Genomic DNA, 19,385 nt, shown 5'->3' on the forward strand with positions numbered 1-19,385 from the left:
CACAGGTCTGCCCCCAGCTGTGAGAAGCGCCCAGCTGGGTGACGAGCTTCCACACTGTGCGCCTCTCCTGCCCGGCCCGAAACCCGCATGCGAACATCACTCCCCTTTCTTGCGACATCAAGGCCACTGTTTCCCACAAGCTACCTATGACCTGGCGGGTTCTGGGGGCCTCCTTCGGCCCTCTTCCATTTGCACATCATCCTGGACTGTGTTTCAGATTGAAGACTGCCACTTTAGAGAACATGCAGGCGGCTGGGAGGCGCGTTTCCAGGCGTTAGGAGAGGAGGAATTGTTACAGGAGAGTGAATACAGAGGGAGACATGTCTCACCGCTAACTCAGCAGTCCTGTGCCTGGTGGGATAATATTGCCAGGTGTTCCAACATCACAAGAAACACCATGTCAGCACAGGAGGAGGAAAGTTCTTGGAATTCTATGTCCTTTTCACTATCTGGGAAGGAAAGCCTTTGAAACTGTGTTTACATCCCAAGCCAGAAAGGCAGGAAAGGGCCCATAGTGCCTACAAGAAGAAGCCCCTTAGCACCTTTAGGTATCCATGCCCCAGTCCTGGAAAGCTAGCACCACCTTTGCCTGTCAATCAATATGTAACTTCTTCACGCCCATCCCGCAGACTATATAGGCCCTCAGAACAAAGGACTTGTGCTCGGCCTTCTGGCCACACTAGGGTGAGCTTGTCACCCTGGCCTTTGGCCTCTCTCTCTTTGGCTCTCCCATTCACTAATAAACTTTGTGTGCACACTAACAGGCTCGCTGATCTGTAATTCTTTATTGCATCGCCAAGAAGAAGCGGGTTTCTCCAATAATAGAATGTGCGTGCCAATTACCAGACCCAGGGAAGGAGGCATCAGAAGGCGGGTCCTGGCCCCGCGCCCCCAAGGCCTCTGGCAAAGCCAAGTGGGTAGCCCCAGAGAGGGCATCTCATCCTTTGTCTCCCACTCATGGTGGCCTGCTGGCCTATCACTCAGTCCACGGAAAAGCCATTTATGCGGAGCTGCAGATTCATAGAGGTGGCTCAGGATTGAATCCCAGTCTTAGCACACTGCCTGGAGCAGGTCACGCAGACCCTTGCCTGCATCTGGACCTTGTGCATCCAGACGGTATGGCCCAGATGCCAGACTCCAGAAAATACCCTGGGCACCTCAACAAGCGCATCATCACACTGAGCTCTGGGGACCCAAAGAGGAATGATGTATTCGTGCTTAGAAGTTGGCAGCAGGTGACGTAGAAAGGGTTTCAGAGGCAGGCGGCCGATGCCAGCCTCGGCCCCTGGGGCAGATGGTGAGCATGGGCACAGGGTGGGAGAGCGAAGAGTAAGAGGAGGCCCCGCTGGGCACGGGGTGGGGGTGCAGTCCTGGGGACATGGTACAAAGGGAGTGGGGCAGAAAACAAGGTCGGCCAGTACAGGGATGGAAGGACAGACGAAGGGTCTAGCCTTGTTCTCGGGGCTACAAGGAGATGTTTGGCTCATTCATCTGGGCTGTCTACACTTGTCCGATGGCCCCAGCTGCCTTCTCCGGAGTAAACTCTTGGCCACTTGCTTCATGGGATGCTCAGTCCCCTTGACCTGTCAGCCCTAGATCCAGCCCTCCTGCAATGGCTCCAGCTTGTGGCTACTTATAATCTACAGGGAATACTCAAGGGACACTTTCTCTTCTTTTTGAGGGCAGTACCTGAGATAGCTGGTCGCCATTTACATCTGTTTTCTCCTTCCTCCAGGAACATACGATTTGTATCTGGGTTCATGGCTTCCCAGAATACACTTCTCAGATGCCCTTACAACTGGCACATGACAACCACCAGGCCGATGGGATACAGCGGAGCATACTGTCGCCACTTCTGGAAGTTCTTGAGGAATAGCTGGTGCAGGTTCCCAGCCTTCATTTCCATGTCCTTTCCTCCATCCATTTAAGATGAGGGCACACTACAAATGGCGGAGCAGAGCTGCCACATCAGCCTTTACTGACATGTGACAGGAAGATATGTGTCACATGTGTGTGCCACAGGCCTTCAGTACCCACTGCCAAACCTAATATCAGCAGACACATGAAGTTGGCCCAGACTTGACTGTGTGTAAAAAGCTTCCTGCAGCTTCTTTTATAACATCGGAGGAGACAAACCACGGAGTTGGGATGCAAGAGGCCACAGCTCCCTGATTTGCTTTCTGAACATCTTCCTCCACCTCCAAAATGTTGCACAAATCAGTGATTGTTCCCTGTGAGGTTTGGATGTAAACTTTTGCATCCCCTCCACATGCGTGAAGCAGGTGAGAATGAACCACTAAATCTGTTTTCAATATTCTGCCACGGAAAAGGGTTTCCCAAACATTCCTTGCTGTCCTTGTGGCAGAATGTGATAAGTTATTTAACCTCTGACCTTCACAGTCTTCCTTTTATTTCCTGTTAATGTCAGCAGCCATGGAAGCACACGCTGGGGCCCCCATGGTAGCTCTCCCAAATTTCTCAGATGCATGAGTGTCTTTACTTTGAGTGGCATTAAAATGTGGAGCCTCTGAGGACCGTCCAGAACTGACGCCATGCAAAGTGCTCCTACAGCACAGGAGCCACCACGAGGACTGTCTGAGCCATGGCTGACCCTGCTGAGCCCTTCCCCTCAGAAAACACCTTTGCCCAGCTGTCACTCTGTGTCTTTGGTCAAGTGTCACATGTTCTCCAGGGGACTTCCTTCAAATCGGCATGTTTTCTGAGCTGAATATACATTGGGCAGATATGGGTACTGAGCAAGTAATGTATGATCAGTCTTTACATGAGTGATCATATATTTACACGAATGATCATTTTAGTTTAATTTACCTTAGTAAGTAATTCTGGTAATTCTAAAGTGGAAATTTGGAGAGCACCTAAATTGACATTTATAACATGCAAACATGGCTTGGTGACATTTTCAGGATGTTGCAATTGATCATAATGAACATAACCATTCTGTGTCAGAAGTGAGAAAATAGACCTCACTAAGAAAACAAACTTCCTATTAGAACACGGCTCCAGGGTGGACCTCAGGCTAAACCACAGCCCTCGAGGATTTCACAAAACCATTGGTGCCCAAACCTAGCTGGGGCTCAGGTGCAGAAGCTGAGCCTCAACAGCTAGCTCTTTGCCAAGCTTTTCGGCACCCTCTAGAGCCAGCCCGACATTATGACTCAGACCAGGCTCTGGGCCCCCGAGTGATACCTTGATGTAGTACCGGATGAGGAGCCGCCGGAGGTCGTACACCTGCAGCATGGTGGCCGCATTGTTGTCTATGATGCTGTAGCCCTCCAGGATGTACTGCGTCTGCGTGATCTCCCAGGTGAGCCAGCGGAGGTTAAAGGCCGCGTTGCAGGACAGCAGGTGGGGCAGGTGGCCCGGTTTGCAGCAGCAGCAGCCTCTGTCGTCCTCGTCGCCCTCCGTGATGGCTTCCACCTCTCTCTGCTGGCAGTAGGTCCCTGGCAGGGCACAAACACAGTGGGAGTCACAATAAGAAGCCAGAGGGCGACCTTTGTTTAGGAGGGACTCCCTCATTGAGGGGAAGATGTTGAAGAGTCTAGGGACCAGGAGGTTTGTCTAATTCTCAGTTCAAACAGAACCCCCCAGTAAGCCCCGATTCCATAATCATTAACTCTTTTATTTACTCATATCATTCTGAGTCTCGTCTCCTCTCCGTTTTTCTGCTTTTTTTTTCATACCTCCAAACTTCTACGACATGTCGGATATTGTTGTTGTTATAGTGTTGACAAGTCTGGATTTTTTGTCTTCCTGTAGGAAATTATGTTCTGTTGAGCAGTTAATTTCTTTGCCTACCAGCTTGTCAGTTTGATCCTTCTGAGACTTGTCTTCTTTATTTTTCTGTTATAGTTGACATACAATATTATATTCGTTTCAGCAGATGTACAACGTGGTGATTAGGCATGGATATAACTTACAACGCGATCCCCCTGGTAAGTCTAGTACCCATCTGACGCCGTACAGTTATTACAGTGTTATGGACTATATTCCCTGTGCTGTGCTTTTCATGCTCGTGGTTATTTTTACAGCTGGCAGTTTGTACTTCTTCATCCCTTTCATTTTTTTTTTTTTTTACCCAGCATCCCAACCCCCTCCCATCTTGCAACTTGTTTTTAATTTTTGGTTGGGAGTGTCCGGAGCAGCCCTCATTCCGGGGTGATTATTACCCTACTGCCCAAGCGTGGTCTTTCTGGGGTCTCAGCTGAACTCCTGGGATGAGCAACGAGGTATCTGCACTCTCAGCACTGGATGGCCACCACCCTCTCAATTTGGCCCATGGCTCCCAGGCCTTGCCTATACAAGAGCAGGGTAATAAGTCATCTGGTCACGACAGGGGATCCCAGTACTGATTTCTGCAGTTCCTGCTCTGAGAAATCCACTCCTGTCTGGTAGGGACTCTGACCCACTAAGTCCAGCTCCCTGAGCACCCGGCACTCTCCTCTTCTTCCCTAGTGTACCGAGACCAGGTGCTCTGTTTGGGCTCCACCTGCTTACGCTGCAGCTGAGAAAGTGCTTCCCAGGAGAAAGCAGGGGCAATGATGCAGCTTGCTTTACATGCTTTCTTTTGCTCACTGCTCAGAGCCTCATGCCCTTTGTTGTCCAAATCTGAAAACAGTTGATGACTCTCTTTTCCCAGCTTTGGAAGTATTTTGTGCTAGGAAGGATTACTGGTTATTCGGTAATGGCCAACAGAGTGAGTCTCTGAATCCTTCTGCATGTGTTTGGGGACAATTCAAACATGAAACCTGTCTTATACGCATTTCCACAGGATCCCCTTTTTCTGAGATCCCATACTATTATTCACCGTGTGTGGTACTTAGTAGGTGCTAATGAAGTGGCTGGTGGAATAACCGAATGAATGATTGAATGATCGTCGTCGGTCGTCGGCAGCCGTCCGTCTCGAGAGACGATGGCGTAGCTTCCCGAGAGTCTATCTGCACCGCCGAGAATGACTGTGCAGTCCGATTCGGGAGTGACAATCCCTGCCACACATGTTACAGGTGAAGGCAGATGGCTGTTGTTGCTGCTGCTGACGCTGCTTCCGCCTCGATCTTTTCTGGACCGCCTCCTCGTTGCGCGCAGCCTCCGCGTGTGACGTACCTTGCCTGACCGCGAGCCTCCAGGCTAGGCGGTCGTCTGCTTGTACTTCCCATGTGTTGAGATTGATGGAGCATTGTGTCATGTCCTTTTTGCAGATGTCTTTGAACCGCAGTTTTGGGCGCCCTGTCATCCTCTTGCCTTCTGCTAGCTCGCCGTAGAGGAGGTCTTTGGGGATACGGCCTGCATCCATTCTTTTGACATGGCCGAGCCACCTGAGGCGTCTCTCGCTAAGAACTGCATGCAAACTGCACATATTGGCTCGCTTCAGCACCTCGGTGTTGGGGACCTTATCCTGCCAGGCGACATGCAGGACGCGTCGCAGGCACCTCATGTGGAAGCTGTTGAGTTTCCTTTCGTGCCTTGCGTAGGTGGTCCACGTCTCGCTGCCATAGAGGAGAGTGCTGAGTACGCAGGCTTGGTAGATGCGCAGTCTGGTTTTCTCAGTGAGGCTGGAATTGTTCCACGCTCGCCGGTTCAGTCTGGCCATAACTGTGGCTGCCCTGGCGATTCTCCGGTTGACCTCCAAGTCGACTGACAGAGAGCTCGAGATGGTGGACCCGAGGTAAGTGAAGTCGTTGACAACCTCCAGGGTGTATCCGTCGATGGTGATGCATGGGGGAGTCCCCGTGCCTTGAGCCATAACATTCGTCTTCGTCAGGCTGATGGCTAGTCCGAACTCCTTGCATGCATGGGAAAGGCAAGTGACTAGCTGTTGGAGTCCCTCTTCGGAGTGTGATGTCAAAGCTGCGTCGTCGGCGAAGAGCATCTCACGGATGAGCACCTCTTTGACTTTGGTCTTGGCTCGTAGACGGGCCAGGTTGTAGAGCTTGCCATCGGATCTGGTGTGAATGAAGACACCCTCGCTGCAGTCCTTAAAGGCGTATTGGAGGAGCATGGAGAAGAAGATTCCGAACAGGATTGAATGATCAAAAGAAAGAATTATTATGTAGATCACTATACACAAGGCAAAAGGCTCCCTATTGAGCAAATGTTTAGCAGAGGCAACCTACCTACCCTATGACATCACATGGGAGGCAGATGAAGAAAGGCAATGCTTAAACTAAGCCCCTTGTAGAACCCATGAGAGAGACGTTCTTACCAGATCATACATGGAAAACTGCAACCTTCAAATAACAATGCACACACAAAACTGTGAGGACAACAGCCTACAAAATAAGAGTCAAGATCAGGGAGGGGGAAGCAAGCAGGTGGTGCAACCAAGTGAAGCAGTGAGGGGCTGCCCCAGATCTTAGGGTTCCCTTTGTCTTTGTCCAAGATCCCTGCTTTGAGTCTTAGCTGAAAGCTCGCTTTCTTAAACACTGCAAGGGTCTCTGGGCTCATTATGCAATATAAAACCTTTATTCCCTCTGGGGAAATCGTACGGAAATGAGCAAGTGAGCTGAGCGCAGCGAGGAATGCTGACCGCGTGCTCTGGAGCGCCCAGAGTGAGCAATGGCCACCGCGTCTACCTGGTCGGCCCTCTGGGACCAGCACTGCAGGGACCGGACTCCGGGGATGGGAGCCGTCTCACCCCTCCCACGTGGCACCCACAGCGCTGGTTTGCTGAAAGTCAATAATGTTATTTAGGAAGAAACCCTCTTTCAATGAAAGGAGTAAGACAGTTCTTGGAAATCAACGGCACAGGAAGAAGCCTAAAGGGGTGCCGTGACCCCTGTTAAATGAGCAGAACTGGTTCAACAGTAAATGATGTGCCTCAAACATCCACGCTGCTTTCAATGTTCTCCCTCCTTATTCCTCTCCATCAGCTCTGGCACTGATCACGTTGGGCTGAATGTTACAGCTATGGTTTTTTTTTTTTTTCCCTTACATAAAACAAACAGGAAAAAGTGTGTGTGTGCGTGTGTGTGCGTGTGTGTGTGTGTGCCCATGCATACACTAGATGGTGCAGTGTTGGAGTCGCTACCATCCAGTGAAATAAGTGAACACCATACCCTGGGACAACCATGGAGGAAGGGAGATTGGAGGAAACAGCTGGCCGTGGACGGGCAGGCCTGATAGAGACATCAAAACCACCAAAGGTTTTTCATAATCACCAGTTGGGCTAGGTCTGCATACCTTCTCTTAGGAACGAAAGACTCATAGTCTGAATCACACTGTAAAAAAGTATAAAAATAATGAAACCCAATTATTTCTGCACATGCACTAATTTTGCGGTTCAAATGAAAATCAAGGCCCATATGCTTCTCAGACAGACTCACAGGACTTAGAGCACATTCCCCGCAAAGGGAACATTGGAGGTCAATGGCCCCCACACTGTGACCTTCCACATAACTTCTGGAGACAAACGATGGGCTGGCTGGCTGTCTCCGTCTGGGGTTTTCATTGAAACAGCATCTTTTAGGTTGTCCTGTTTCTGTGGTCTAAGTCAGTGGGACACAGAAGACATTCAATTAATATCTTTAGAATTAATTTTGAGAGAACCTTGGAGTCTTTTAGTTCCCACAGAGCAGAATGGCTAATGAAAGCTGTGCATATTTAGAGTTTGAGCTGAAAATCTATCAGATCCCAGATATCTTACTGCATAGGGCATGTATCAATTTCCTGAGTGTGGCTGAAATGTGGGCAGCCATCACTGCTGGCTGGCAGCTCTCTCCTGACCTCCTGACCTTGTCCTCCTCCTGTTTCTTGTTTCCCAAGGAGCAACCACTGTGTCCCACCCCTTAAGTGCCATTTGCCATATCTACAGGAGACAGGCCTGGCCTGGCTTAATTATTCACACTTAATTCCTAAAAGGAATGAAGTCATTCTAAAAAGGCACACACAGAAGGAAAGCAAGTGATAAAATTTAAGTGAAAATAGGGACAAGAAAAACATGATGAAGCCTGAATAATGTTCCGATGTTGCCAATGGAAGTGGGTTCTCGCAAGGAAAGCATTTCAGGAGAGACGCATATGGGAGACTGTGGCATGGTAAGATTTACTTGTGTGTCAGAAGCAAAATCAAAGGAGTGCCATTGGGTTTCCCATGTCTCATTTCCATCCATCCCATCGAGGAAAAAGTCTGATCTTGCCTTCATCAGGCCCAGAAATAGGGCCAATGTCCGGAGTCTATGCCATGCCAAGGCTAGTTCAGTCCAGTCTTTCTCCCCATCTCATTAGCTGAGTCTGTGTTCCCCGCTGCACTCTGGCTGGCAGTGTCTGGCCCACACTTGGAGCCATGCAGCCTTCCCCGGGCCCCAGGAGGCTGCTAAGGAAAGAGAATGCGCCAACAAACGGGGCGAGGGCATGTCACTGGGCAAGAACTAGAAAGAGGGTCTATGTTAGCTGGGATTATATTACCTCAGGCTTGGGAAGAACCGGACACTTTTTTCAAAATAACCAATCAACTTCCCAAGCTTTCAGGCTGCTGATAGGTCCACCCCCTAAGCAATCCATCCTCCAGATCTTCCAATGTTGTGTCTCTTATCCAATCTGATCCTTTCCCCAGGCTCGACTGACAGACCTCCGTGGTCACCATCCTGGCTCCCACTGCACATGTGCTCACCTCTCCCTTTATTGCTCTACCCCTCCCCACAGTAATCTGCGTGGGATGAGACAGGTGGTTCCCTGGGGAGTGTCTGAGCTGTAACTTCCTGGGGAAGCAAGCAGGCCTCTGCTCCTTAGTTGATTATGTTAATAATTTCTAATTTCCTTTGTTCCCCTCCTTTATTAATAAGTAGCTACCCATGCTAACAAAAAGACAGTAACATTTCTATGATGCCCTATATCACTTGGGCTTTCAACTAGCCAATGCAGAAGGAAAACTTGGATAGTTTCTTGTGTCCTTATGATAGAAACAAAACAATTGTTTGGCGGGATCGTAGTTCTTTGTGGCAAAGACGCTGGAGAGATGCCATCCCCAGGATCCTCATAAGGAGAACACTGTGTAGTATGGTGAACACCATCCTTAATGACATTGTACAAAAGGCTCACTGAGCCATTCTGACATTACCAAAGTGTAGAAAAGAGAAAGCTTTTCTATAGCCAAAACAGTTCAGCCTTAGAAACGTGGCTGTCCAGAGGCTGGAGTCACCCAGGGGCCGACCTCAGAGACTCGTGCAGCCGGGAGAACATCACACTTTTCAGGAAACCTTGGTCTGGACCGTTTCCCACACCTGGCTCTGACAACTCTTGTATACCGAGCAGCAGGGAGTGTTAATGGTTGCTCCCTGGTCAGTGCAGTCACACTTACTTTAATGGTCAGCCAGGCTGGAGGCAGAGGTGACTTTCTCTTGGGAAAGTTGGGACATAAAAGGAACAGTTCCCTGAACAAAAGTTTTGGCAACTGAAAATCAATGCAAAGCACAGCCCTGCCCTGCCCACTCCAAACCACCAGGTGGACGAGGCGCTTCTTGGCTGGGGAGCCTGGGCCTGGGACTGGGTCCCTGCAGTGGAGAGGGCACCTATTACATTTAGTGCTATACACTAATGATGTTTTAATATAACTTTACCAGATTTATTCAAACTGACTTTTCATCGGCCCAGCGAGCCAGGCACTGGGCTGTTTTATGTTGGCTGAGCGAGGAAATCACGAGGACGGGACTGACAGAAGCCTGGACCCCCTAACGGGCAGCCAGCCCTGCCCTGCACTGGGCTACAGCGGGGCGCAGAGACGGTTTAGCCAGTGCTTTTCAAGCTGCAGGTGGGATTCATAGACACTCTTTGGGGTGTGTCTTGGATTATTACATAAAATGTATTCCCCGCTAAGGTCACAGTTAAGATGGCTCCTGAATTGGGGGCATCAAGGAGGCCGCGATCAGATAATATGGTTGGTCACTGCTGAGCTCAGAGCAGGTCACTTCCACGGACATTTGGACGGCATGCCGCTTGGAATGTGTATTGCATGCTGGAAACACAAGATGTGTGAGACAGGGTTCAGTCCCAGTGAGCTCTTGCTGGACATGCAGCCCCCTTACTGCCCATCTGATAGGCGCCCATAGCCCTTCCTTAAGGCTGGAAATCTAAATGGTCATCGCCTCTTGCCAGCTGCTTATGGCAGGGCTATTTTGTGTCCAAATGAAACAGTGTCAGAAAAGGCTTTAGATTTTTATTTATTTTTTTGAATGATTGTCATTTGCAGGAAGGTCACAGTGGGACCTTTCCCCAAAACGTGTCCTGTAGCTTCAATGTCATGGAGATGCCTTTCTTGGTTCCTCTTGCGCCCTCACTACTTCTCGGGGACAGAATTCTACAACAGGAGCTGAAAGGAACATGCAGGTCATCTGTCCCCAGCTACTTGCCATGGGAGGAGACCCTGTACCTGTGAGACCTCACCAGATTGAACTTTTGAGAAGAAATACTTATTATAATGATTTTTATATTCCAAGGAGCCCCCATTTGCTTTAAGATCTGTCCAAACAAAAATAAAATTCATAATGAGATGTCAATGTCTTTAAGACATTATTTTTCTACTCATGTAATGATAGAGTCATGTACTTGAATTTTTTTAGTCTCTTGTTAAACACTAGAATTCCGAATACGTGAACCTCTAGGGCAGCGATTTCCAACCAGTGTGCCACGAGAATTTTTACAGCATGGAATGCCTGACTAATTAGTCAGGGGCACTGACCCCTCTTCCCTTAGATTGTCAAACAGAAAAGTGACCACAGCCAGCACAACAATAGCTGTCCTGTGTGAATGAATCAAAGTTATACCCATTTCTTCTGTCAGATCGGCAAAAAAATATATTTTTTGGTGTGCTGCAGAATTTCAGTAATTTGTTTATGTGTGCCGTGAGAGGAGAAAGCTGAAAATTTTTGCTCTAGGGGAAGGTGAAAGTATTTATATACTCGTCAGCATAAACCAAACTACAGTCTTCCTATAGGCCAGTGGTTCTCAACCTTCCTCATGCCGCGACCCTTTAATACAGTTCCCCATGTTGTGGTGACCCCGAACCATAAAATTATTTTCGTTGCTACTTCATAACTGTAATTTTGCTACTGTTATGAATCGTAATGTAAATATCTGATATGCAGGATGTATTTTCAAATTGAACATAATTAAAGCATAGTGATAAATCACAAAAACAATATGTAATTATATATGTGTTTTCCGATGGTCTTAGGTGACCCCGTGAAAGGGTTGTTCGACCTCCAAAGGGGTCACGACCCACAGGTTGAAAACCGCTGCTATAGGCTGTTGGCCATTGAATGCTGATTCAGGAGAATTGAGCATTTTCTGCCATAAAAAAAAAAAAAAAAAGACTCATCCTCTAGAGATTCTGGGTCCCTGAAGCTACCACAGACAGAGAAAAACTGAGGCTGCCCATTTGGGGACGGTCTTTGACAGTCTGCTTACCCATGGTAGGAGGAGTGACTGGCCACTGTCACTGCGAAGCTGCCCCATTACACCTCTTATTTCCCAATGTAGCAATCATTCCCTTTTAAATGAACCCAATCTTACAGGTGGGGAAAGAGAGTGCCAAGTCTAGTGACGTGACGGAGGTCACAGAACAGAATGAAAACCAGTGACAGGATGGTCCGTTCAGCACCAAGTGAGTTTAATTCTTTATCATTTAACTGCACAATTTCTCCCCTCGTCCCAATTCCTAGGCCTCGTGCGTCTTTGAAATGTCAGCTGAGGATCTGAAGTGAGCTGGCCCAGGAGCAGTGGAGGAAAAAGACGAATACATGGGAATAATTTATAACATGTTTCATTTTGTGGGCATAGCAGAAGTTTTTATTTATAACAATTTAAATTCCAAGGAGCCTCAATGTGCTTTAAGATCTGCCCAAGGGAATCAAATTTTTCCTATGACCTGTTTGGCAAGCTAGATTTAAAATGTGATATAAAACTTTTACATGAAACAGCATTGGTTTGCTCAGAGGAATTTTATTTCAGAACATTGTCCATATGTGTGGTGGTGTGAATTATCAACTTAAAGAGGGTACTCTCTGATAACGTCTCATATATTGCACACGGCAACCTGGCTATGCAGGTGTGATTTACCCTCTATAAATAATGACATTGAACTATGTGTGGTGTCAGATGGGTACTAGATTGATCAGGGTGATCACGTCATAAGTTATATAACTGTCTACTCACTATATTGTACACCTGAAACAAATGTAATATTTTATGTCAAGTATAAATAAAAAAATATTTAAAAATAAAATAAATAAGGACACTGAGTTTCAAAAGCAACTTGTCCAGCAGAATGGTCTGGTCCTTTGAATTTAAAATCTGTACTTTTCCTTTAGAACACACTGTCAAATTACAAGTAAAAGTTGCCAGAATTTGCTCTTTTGAAAATGAATGTATCACATCACTCAGTATACATGGTAACTACGTTGGGCAGGGTTGAAGCATAAGTATAAGAAACGTTGAAATATGTAATAATTATCTCTGTGAATAATATGCTTTTTTCCCCCTCCAATATTGCCCAATTTACAACTGAGAAAACCAATGTACACCACTTCACTCAGAAGTCGGGTACTTTCTAGTCATATTTAATTCAAAGTCGCATTATCTTCCTTTTCGCCACAAACTTATTTTCAGGTGTTGAATGTTAAAATATGCAGACTCAGTGTTCCACAGGAAAGGCCCTTTCTTCCCAGACTTGCAACCCAGACAGGCATGGCTCCGTCTCTCTTGTTAACATGCCACGTCATTAGCAGTAAAGAAAAATACGTGTTTAGGAATTCTGAATGGAAAACCTATTATTTTATGGATAGAGTTTTTGCAACCAAAGGACTTAACAGATTAATGACTCAAGCTATGCAGACATAAGAACTAAGGACTTGCTAATGACCTAAATGTTGCCATAGTGAAGAGAGAATTCTAGATAGCTCTGATTCGTATGAGAGTGATGGCTTTGCATGGATTGGTCAGTCATTATAAAGGTTTGGGTTGGATTAGCTTTAGGCAAGATTAGGTTACACAGATATTTTTAAAATGTCCCCACGGGCTGGTGATTATGGGGTGTTGGTCAAACTATGAGATGGCTGATAACATTTCACACAGACAGGAACATAAATCCTGTTTTGTTTTGTTTTTGATATTTTCCAGCAAGAGAGCCAAGGGGTTCCCCGATCCTACGGTCGGTCAGTCAAGAAATCAAGATGCTGAGAGTGGTGTTGCCATGGTAACATATAGCACATATTTAGGTAAAACTTTTGTTTTTCTGTTTATTCTTATTTTTATTTTTTCTTATTTATTCTTTCTCCCTCACTCCTTCCCCTTCTCCCCTCCCTGGCTGTAGGGTCCACTGCAAAGGTCAAGGACGTTGGAGCCAGTCATGTTCAATGTTTGCCCTTCCTCCAGCACTGATGACTGTGAGGCCTGCGGCAAACTTACAGATCCTCATTCATTCCTGTGTCTAGAATGGGGATAATAACGCCGACTTACTTCACAGTGTTATTATAAGGAATATTCTGATAATATAACTGAAGAGCTTAGCATGGTCCCCGGCACATAACTGGTGCTCAGTAAACTTGAACTGTCTCTACTTTCTCACTCAGCCCATATTTGCAAGGCACCCTCCCACGAGGCAGGCACTGCCCTGGGGAGGGGCAGGGATAAGACAAGGAGTCCTTGTCCTTTGGGGTGTCATCATCTAACAGAGTCTAGGCTTGTCGATTTTTTAATAGCTTTCAGGAATAAAGAATTGAATGTACACACTGCAGGAATTCTGAAAATAAAATGGTATTAGTTTTCACATTATTACTTATAATTTCATTATCAAGAAACACTATGACTGCCCACCATAGGTGGCCACATGCCAGCATCACGGAGAATGGCTGAGCACATGGATTCGTGATCTACTCACACAAACCCCCCAAAACAATCAATTTTCATCACTGCTTTGCTTTACGTAAAAGGATGAGGTGATCGATATTGGTTATGCTCTCTTGTTTGAACTAATATATGAGCAAAAGCCAGAACAATTTGAACACACGGGGATGGAGAAAAAATATACAAATGCAATATCATTCATCACAAGGAAAATATTGAGCAATAAATGAATTAACAGGGAAAAATGTAGTTGCACAAATAACAGAAAAGGTAAATGTCCACATAGCACACCATGCATTCCTGATACTATTTTTCTTGCTTTCCAAAAACCCACTTTATCAAAAGACTCATATTTCCTAAGACCTCCCCCACGATTTCTTAAAAATGGATCTTGCTGTGATGAAAATGTAGCAGTCCTCTGCTAATGAGGATAATGGCAGATGCTTACGTACATCGCTGCACAACTAAATCTCATGTCAGCAACCTCAAACTTCCCACGCCTGTGCCCCAGCTCCGCGGCTGTGCCCCAGCTCCACGTCTGTGCCTCAGCTCCACGTCTGTGCCCCAGCTCCACGTCTGTGACCCAGCTCCACGCCTGTGCCCCAGCTCCATTCATGTGACCCAGCTCCATGCATGTGACCCATCCTCAGACAACAGGGTCTGTCTCATGACCCGTGAGAGAACCTTTCTTTACCGCTTTGGGTCAAGTCATGGGCCACAGAAGCTGGGCTCTTTGTAGCCTAACTTCCAGTCTGCTCTGTCAATCACTTCTCCTGACCCCGCCTTCACCCCTATCCCACCCCCACCCAGGCCACAGACTCCTGAAGCCCTTTCATTGTTCCCTCTCCCTGCTGTCACACGTTCCACTCACCCGAGTCTGCACCGGATGGAAGACATCCTCTTGTTTCTTGATGTTCTCACTACGGGCATCGCCCTCTGGTGTTGCCACCCTCCCCACTCCGCTAGGCCACTCCCAGTCCTTCCGTGGAGCTTTGCCCTGGCTCACCTCCCCTGCCCAACACACCACCTAACGCCGCTCTCGGGGGCTCAGTACCCACAGATGCTTCTTCCCACATCCTGCCCCGGCCTCCACCCCTCCTCCGTCTCACTGACCACCCAGCCTCAGCCACTCGTGTCCACGGTCATAGCCCTAGACGCTCATCACCAAAGCTGCTCCCCTCTGTCAATGCCAGTTTCAGAATGGTACCTCTCAGCAGCCACCCCTCTTCCCCCACCTCATTTCCTCAACATTTCAGCTCCAACAACACTGTCCCCTTCCCGGGTCCAGGAAGTCCTCTCTCACCAGGCCCTGCTTCCACCTCTCTCACACCCTCACTCGCCTCCTTTCTCAGCTCCCCTGCCGCGGCCAGGCCCCAGAATCACCCTCACACCCTTTCATAGGCTGTCAGTCCCCCCGTCCTTGTCTTCACGCTCCTCATTTAGCTAAATCCCAGCGCTGATTAAGTCCAGCTTCGCCCTTCCTATCTGCAGCCGCGAAGCCGAAGGCGGCTTAGAGAGTCCCAGGCGCCATCCCAGCAGGCCCTCCTTTAAGTCCACGGTCACTGCCATCGAGCGCGCGCTCCACGCTGTCCAGCCGCACTTTCCACTCCGTTCACTCTCCCAGCCTCACGCCTCCTCGCGACCTCCGCCTCTCACTGCCTCTGCTCCGCAGGCTCCCGCTCGGCTCCTGTTACTGCGGACCGAGAACTGCCTGGGGTCCCCCTTCCCAGCCCCTCAGGCCCCATCACGTGCATCACCGCAAGCGCACCCCTTCCCTCGCTGGAGCCCCTCCGCTCGGCGTCACGGCTGTGCTTGCGCTTCCGGCGCCCAGTCCCCGCATCAGCCCGCAGACAAATGCTTAGGGGCGTCGACCTCCTTCTCCTCTGTCACTGTGTGGGCAGCCGCTCATCGTCCCCCCTTGACACCAGCCATGGTCCCTCGCTCTGGGACACCCACCAACGGCACCTGCTCCTGGGGGCGAATGGTACTCAGACTTCAGCAAGGAGAACTTCTACTTCCCTCCCAGGGCAGCAGATGATGAAAGCACTTTGTTAGCTCCTGGACTGATAAACTGTCAGAGCTGGAAAGGAACTTAAAGTCACACCGAGGCTCTGATGAGAGACCCAGCCTCTGAGAGGCCACTGGACCTGTGACGCTGTATTCAATATCCTGATATTAAAGTCTGAGTGGGGGTTGCACCTGGAAAATTGATACGGAGCTTTTGCAAGGCTGTGCAAGTGACTGAGGGCTTTATACCCCGGTTTCTTAGTGTTTAATAAACCCAATAAACACCACGGTACAAATTTCAAACAAACTCCCAAAAGGAGGAATGAAAGGAGGTGAAATGGTTGGGCGGAAGGGATTCTGGTTGAGAGTCTGTGGGCTTGCCTATCTCGGACACTGACCAGCTGTGAGCCTTGGGAAAGCGCACATCTCCGTGGGCCTTGCTTCCCTTCAGTTAAGTGCTAGCAAGTGATGGGACCGTGGCCATTTTGAGGGTCAATGTCACCTGCGCTGCTGGTGAATGCCCTCCTCTTGGCTGGGAGTTCACACACATCTCATAAAAGACTCCCTCTAATGCCCGTTTAATTTTGCTGCTATTTGGCTTCTTTGCCTCTTCAGACAGTATTTTTGAGTGGCCTGGCTGCCCTTGTTGGCAGCACTGTGACTTCTCATTTGTTTTTCTCCTATTCTAATAACAGACATGAGCAAGCCCAGCCTTCTAGGTCACCAGGGTGACAAAAGGAGAACAGAAATGGATGGAACAGGTCATCAGTTCTTGCTTTTCTATTTTTCTGTGTCCACCTATTCAAATGATGGCTAAATGGAAGTTAAAATCCAACATATTCCACCCTTATGGGTGGCTCAGTTGGTTGGAGCATCGTCTCATACACCAAAAGGTTGTGGGTTCGATTCCCAGTCAGGGCACATGCCTAGGTTTGATCCTCCATAGAGGCACATATGGGAGGCAATTGATTAATCTCTCTCTCTCTCTCTCTCTCTCTCTACCATCCTCTCTCTCTAAAATCAATAAAAACGTCTGCTCGGGTGAGGCTTAAAAGAAAAACCTCAACACATTCCATTTCTTTTGAAAGACCTTGAATTTGATGCTCCTCACACTGTTGGCCTTGTAAAGTGCATTACTGACTTAGACCTGCTACCTTGACTTAGATTTAAAACCGATGATGATTACTCTGTCAGCTCTTGAGTGGTTTCCTCAAAGGTCCCCTAGTTAGGAAAATGGAAATAACCTCACATACCCGAGAGCAGTGAGCACGGCAATCCTACTACGTTGTGTTAACAAGAAAAGAACTGTTTCTATTCTCGGATGCATGGGCCAAAAGGAGTAGAATAGAAAACATGGCTTCTCTATTTGTATTCTTGCTTTGAAATTGTATCAGTCACTCACTCTAGTACCAGTCAATAGACCTTGATGATTCAAATCAAGATCATTCTTTGTGCTCCCTGGTGTCCAAACAGGGAGAACTGGGCCTCCCTCCTCTTGCAGCCACTGTCTCTCTGCCTAGCCATGTGGGTGCAGTTCTGAGCCCCTCTTCATATCTGACCTGATGGAGCTCCTGGAGCCTAGTATGTTGGATAAGATTGGCCCCCACCCCAGTGAATCGTGCAATGTGAGCTGTCCTTGGGGATGACTTTGGACAGTAGAACGTGGTGGGGGTAACATGGGGTCTGTCCTGGAGGCTGAGCCGTAAGAGGCCTTGAAGTATCCCGTGTTCCCCTTTTTGGAATCGCAAGACCACCTGGCTGTAAAGATGTGTAGTCCCAACCACAGGAAGCTGAGCAGTCACATGGAGCAGAGCCAACGTGCCAGGCGTGGTATTTGGCCCCGATGTGGCCCTTTGGACCTTCCAGTCCCACTCATCTGCTACCTGAATGCAACTGCATGAGTGACTGCAGGTGACCCCAGCAGAAGAACTACCAGGCAACCCACACAACAGTGAGAAATAATAGGATATCTTTGTTGTCTTAAACTACTGAATTTTGCAGTGGTTGGTTATCCGCCTCCAACATCCCCCTCAGTAACTGACATGAGGTGAGACCAGAACTTTCAGCGTGGTCAATGAGAAAGAACCTGCTTGAGACCACGTGCTGGCAGACCAAGTGCTGTAAGCTTCTGGAATGTAATTAGCTTTGGATCCTTAAACGTCACTGAAGTCCACTAAAGGCCACTTAACACTTGTGGTAGAAACTGCAACTCAGATTCAACTAGGTTAACTTTGACAGTTCTTCCTTTGAATTAAAAAAAAAAAAAACCCGGAAAGATCTCAAAATAGGTGATTCTTCTGCACTATTGTATTGGAGACACGTGATTGCCACCCTGTTCTGTGGCATTCTCTGGCATTTGTGCGAAATTCCGGGGAGTACTCCTTCTCGGACCATTGTATGGAACCTGATAATGCTCTCAGCCCAGTGACCTTTTCAAAATCAGCTCCCTAAACTGGGTTGCTGAAATTTGAAAGGATGCCCAGAATATCTACTGAAATCATAGAACCCACCGCTCTGGAGAAAGAAAAAACCTTCCCCAACAAATCTATTTAGGTATGCTATTTAAAGGAATGGATATTCACAAAACTATGCTTAAAATTCTTTCTAAGAGCCAAAAGACTTGGTCCTCTGTAGGTCATGGTGTTAAAGATGTGAAAAAGTGGCAACTTGTTCTTGGCTAAACGATGTCCTTTTGTCACTGTGACAACATGGCGCTGTCACCTGGCTCCCACTCACCTTTCTAGCATTGTCTGTCACCCCTTCCTCCCAAATCACGTGGAACCCACACCTGGCTATTTTGTGCCTCTTTGTCGTTATGCCGGCTGTCCCCTCCTCTCCCTTCTAACTACAGCCTCTCTACTTCCCAGCCGACCCAGTCTGATCGAAGCACCCTTCCCAGCTCTCCGGGGTGCCCCACGCAGAGCGTGGCCCTGACACTCATCTCTAATTGCTCATTACATCTGTCTTTCAGCGAGGCTCCAAGCTCCATAAGTGGGGCCTTCATTTCTGTATTCAAAGTGCCCAGCCCAGGGCTTGACACATAATGAGTGCTAAATGGATGTCTCCGGAGGGGAATACGAGACACATCTGTCCAATTAGCTACATGATATATTCACTTGGATGAATCAAGGGCATTTTAAATGGATAGCCAAAATGGAGCTCTTGATTACACCCCAAAATGCAAATATCCCACTTCTCATCCAAACTCCTGGTTTCAGGAAATATGCCTCTGCCCACCGAGGCACCGACCTGGAAACTGGGGTATGCCGAGCCGAGCCTCCACCACCCCCAGCATCCCGTCGGATCCCCCACCTCCCCGTCTCCCAGCTCTTGCGTCTCTACCACCCTCTCTGCTGGTGTGACTACAGAACTTCCTAAATGGTCTCCCCAATTCTGCTTTTGTCCCCTTCGAGGACATTCTCCACACAGCTACCAGAATAATCTCAACATGCAAGTCAGGTCAATCATTGCTTTCCAGAACTTGGCTGCGGCTCCTCATTATGCCCAGAGTATCCTGTGGTCCCC

The 19,385-nt window shown here is 48.1% G+C and overlaps 1 protein-coding gene across 1 annotated transcript in view; it reads right to left on the reverse strand.

Annotated features, from left to right (window-relative positions):
* LOC149992494 (pecanex-like protein 2) overlaps nucleotides 1–19,385 on the reverse strand; it is a 193,389-nt gene that overhangs the window by 22,896 nt on the left and 151,108 nt on the right. The window contains exon 26 of the mRNA XM_090263293.1: nucleotides 3,208–3,461. Coding sequence (XP_090119419.1) covers nucleotides 3,208–3,461 — 254 coding nt within the window. The remainder of the gene's footprint in view (nucleotides 1–3,207; nucleotides 3,462–19,385) is intronic.

Source organism: Furipterus horrens, unplaced genomic scaffold (assembly GCF_987537825.1).
Source record: "Furipterus horrens unplaced genomic scaffold, mFurHor1.1.pri manual_scaffold_15, whole genome shotgun sequence".
Classification (NCBI taxonomy): Eukaryota; Metazoa; Chordata; class Mammalia; order Chiroptera; family Furipteridae; genus Furipterus; species Furipterus horrens.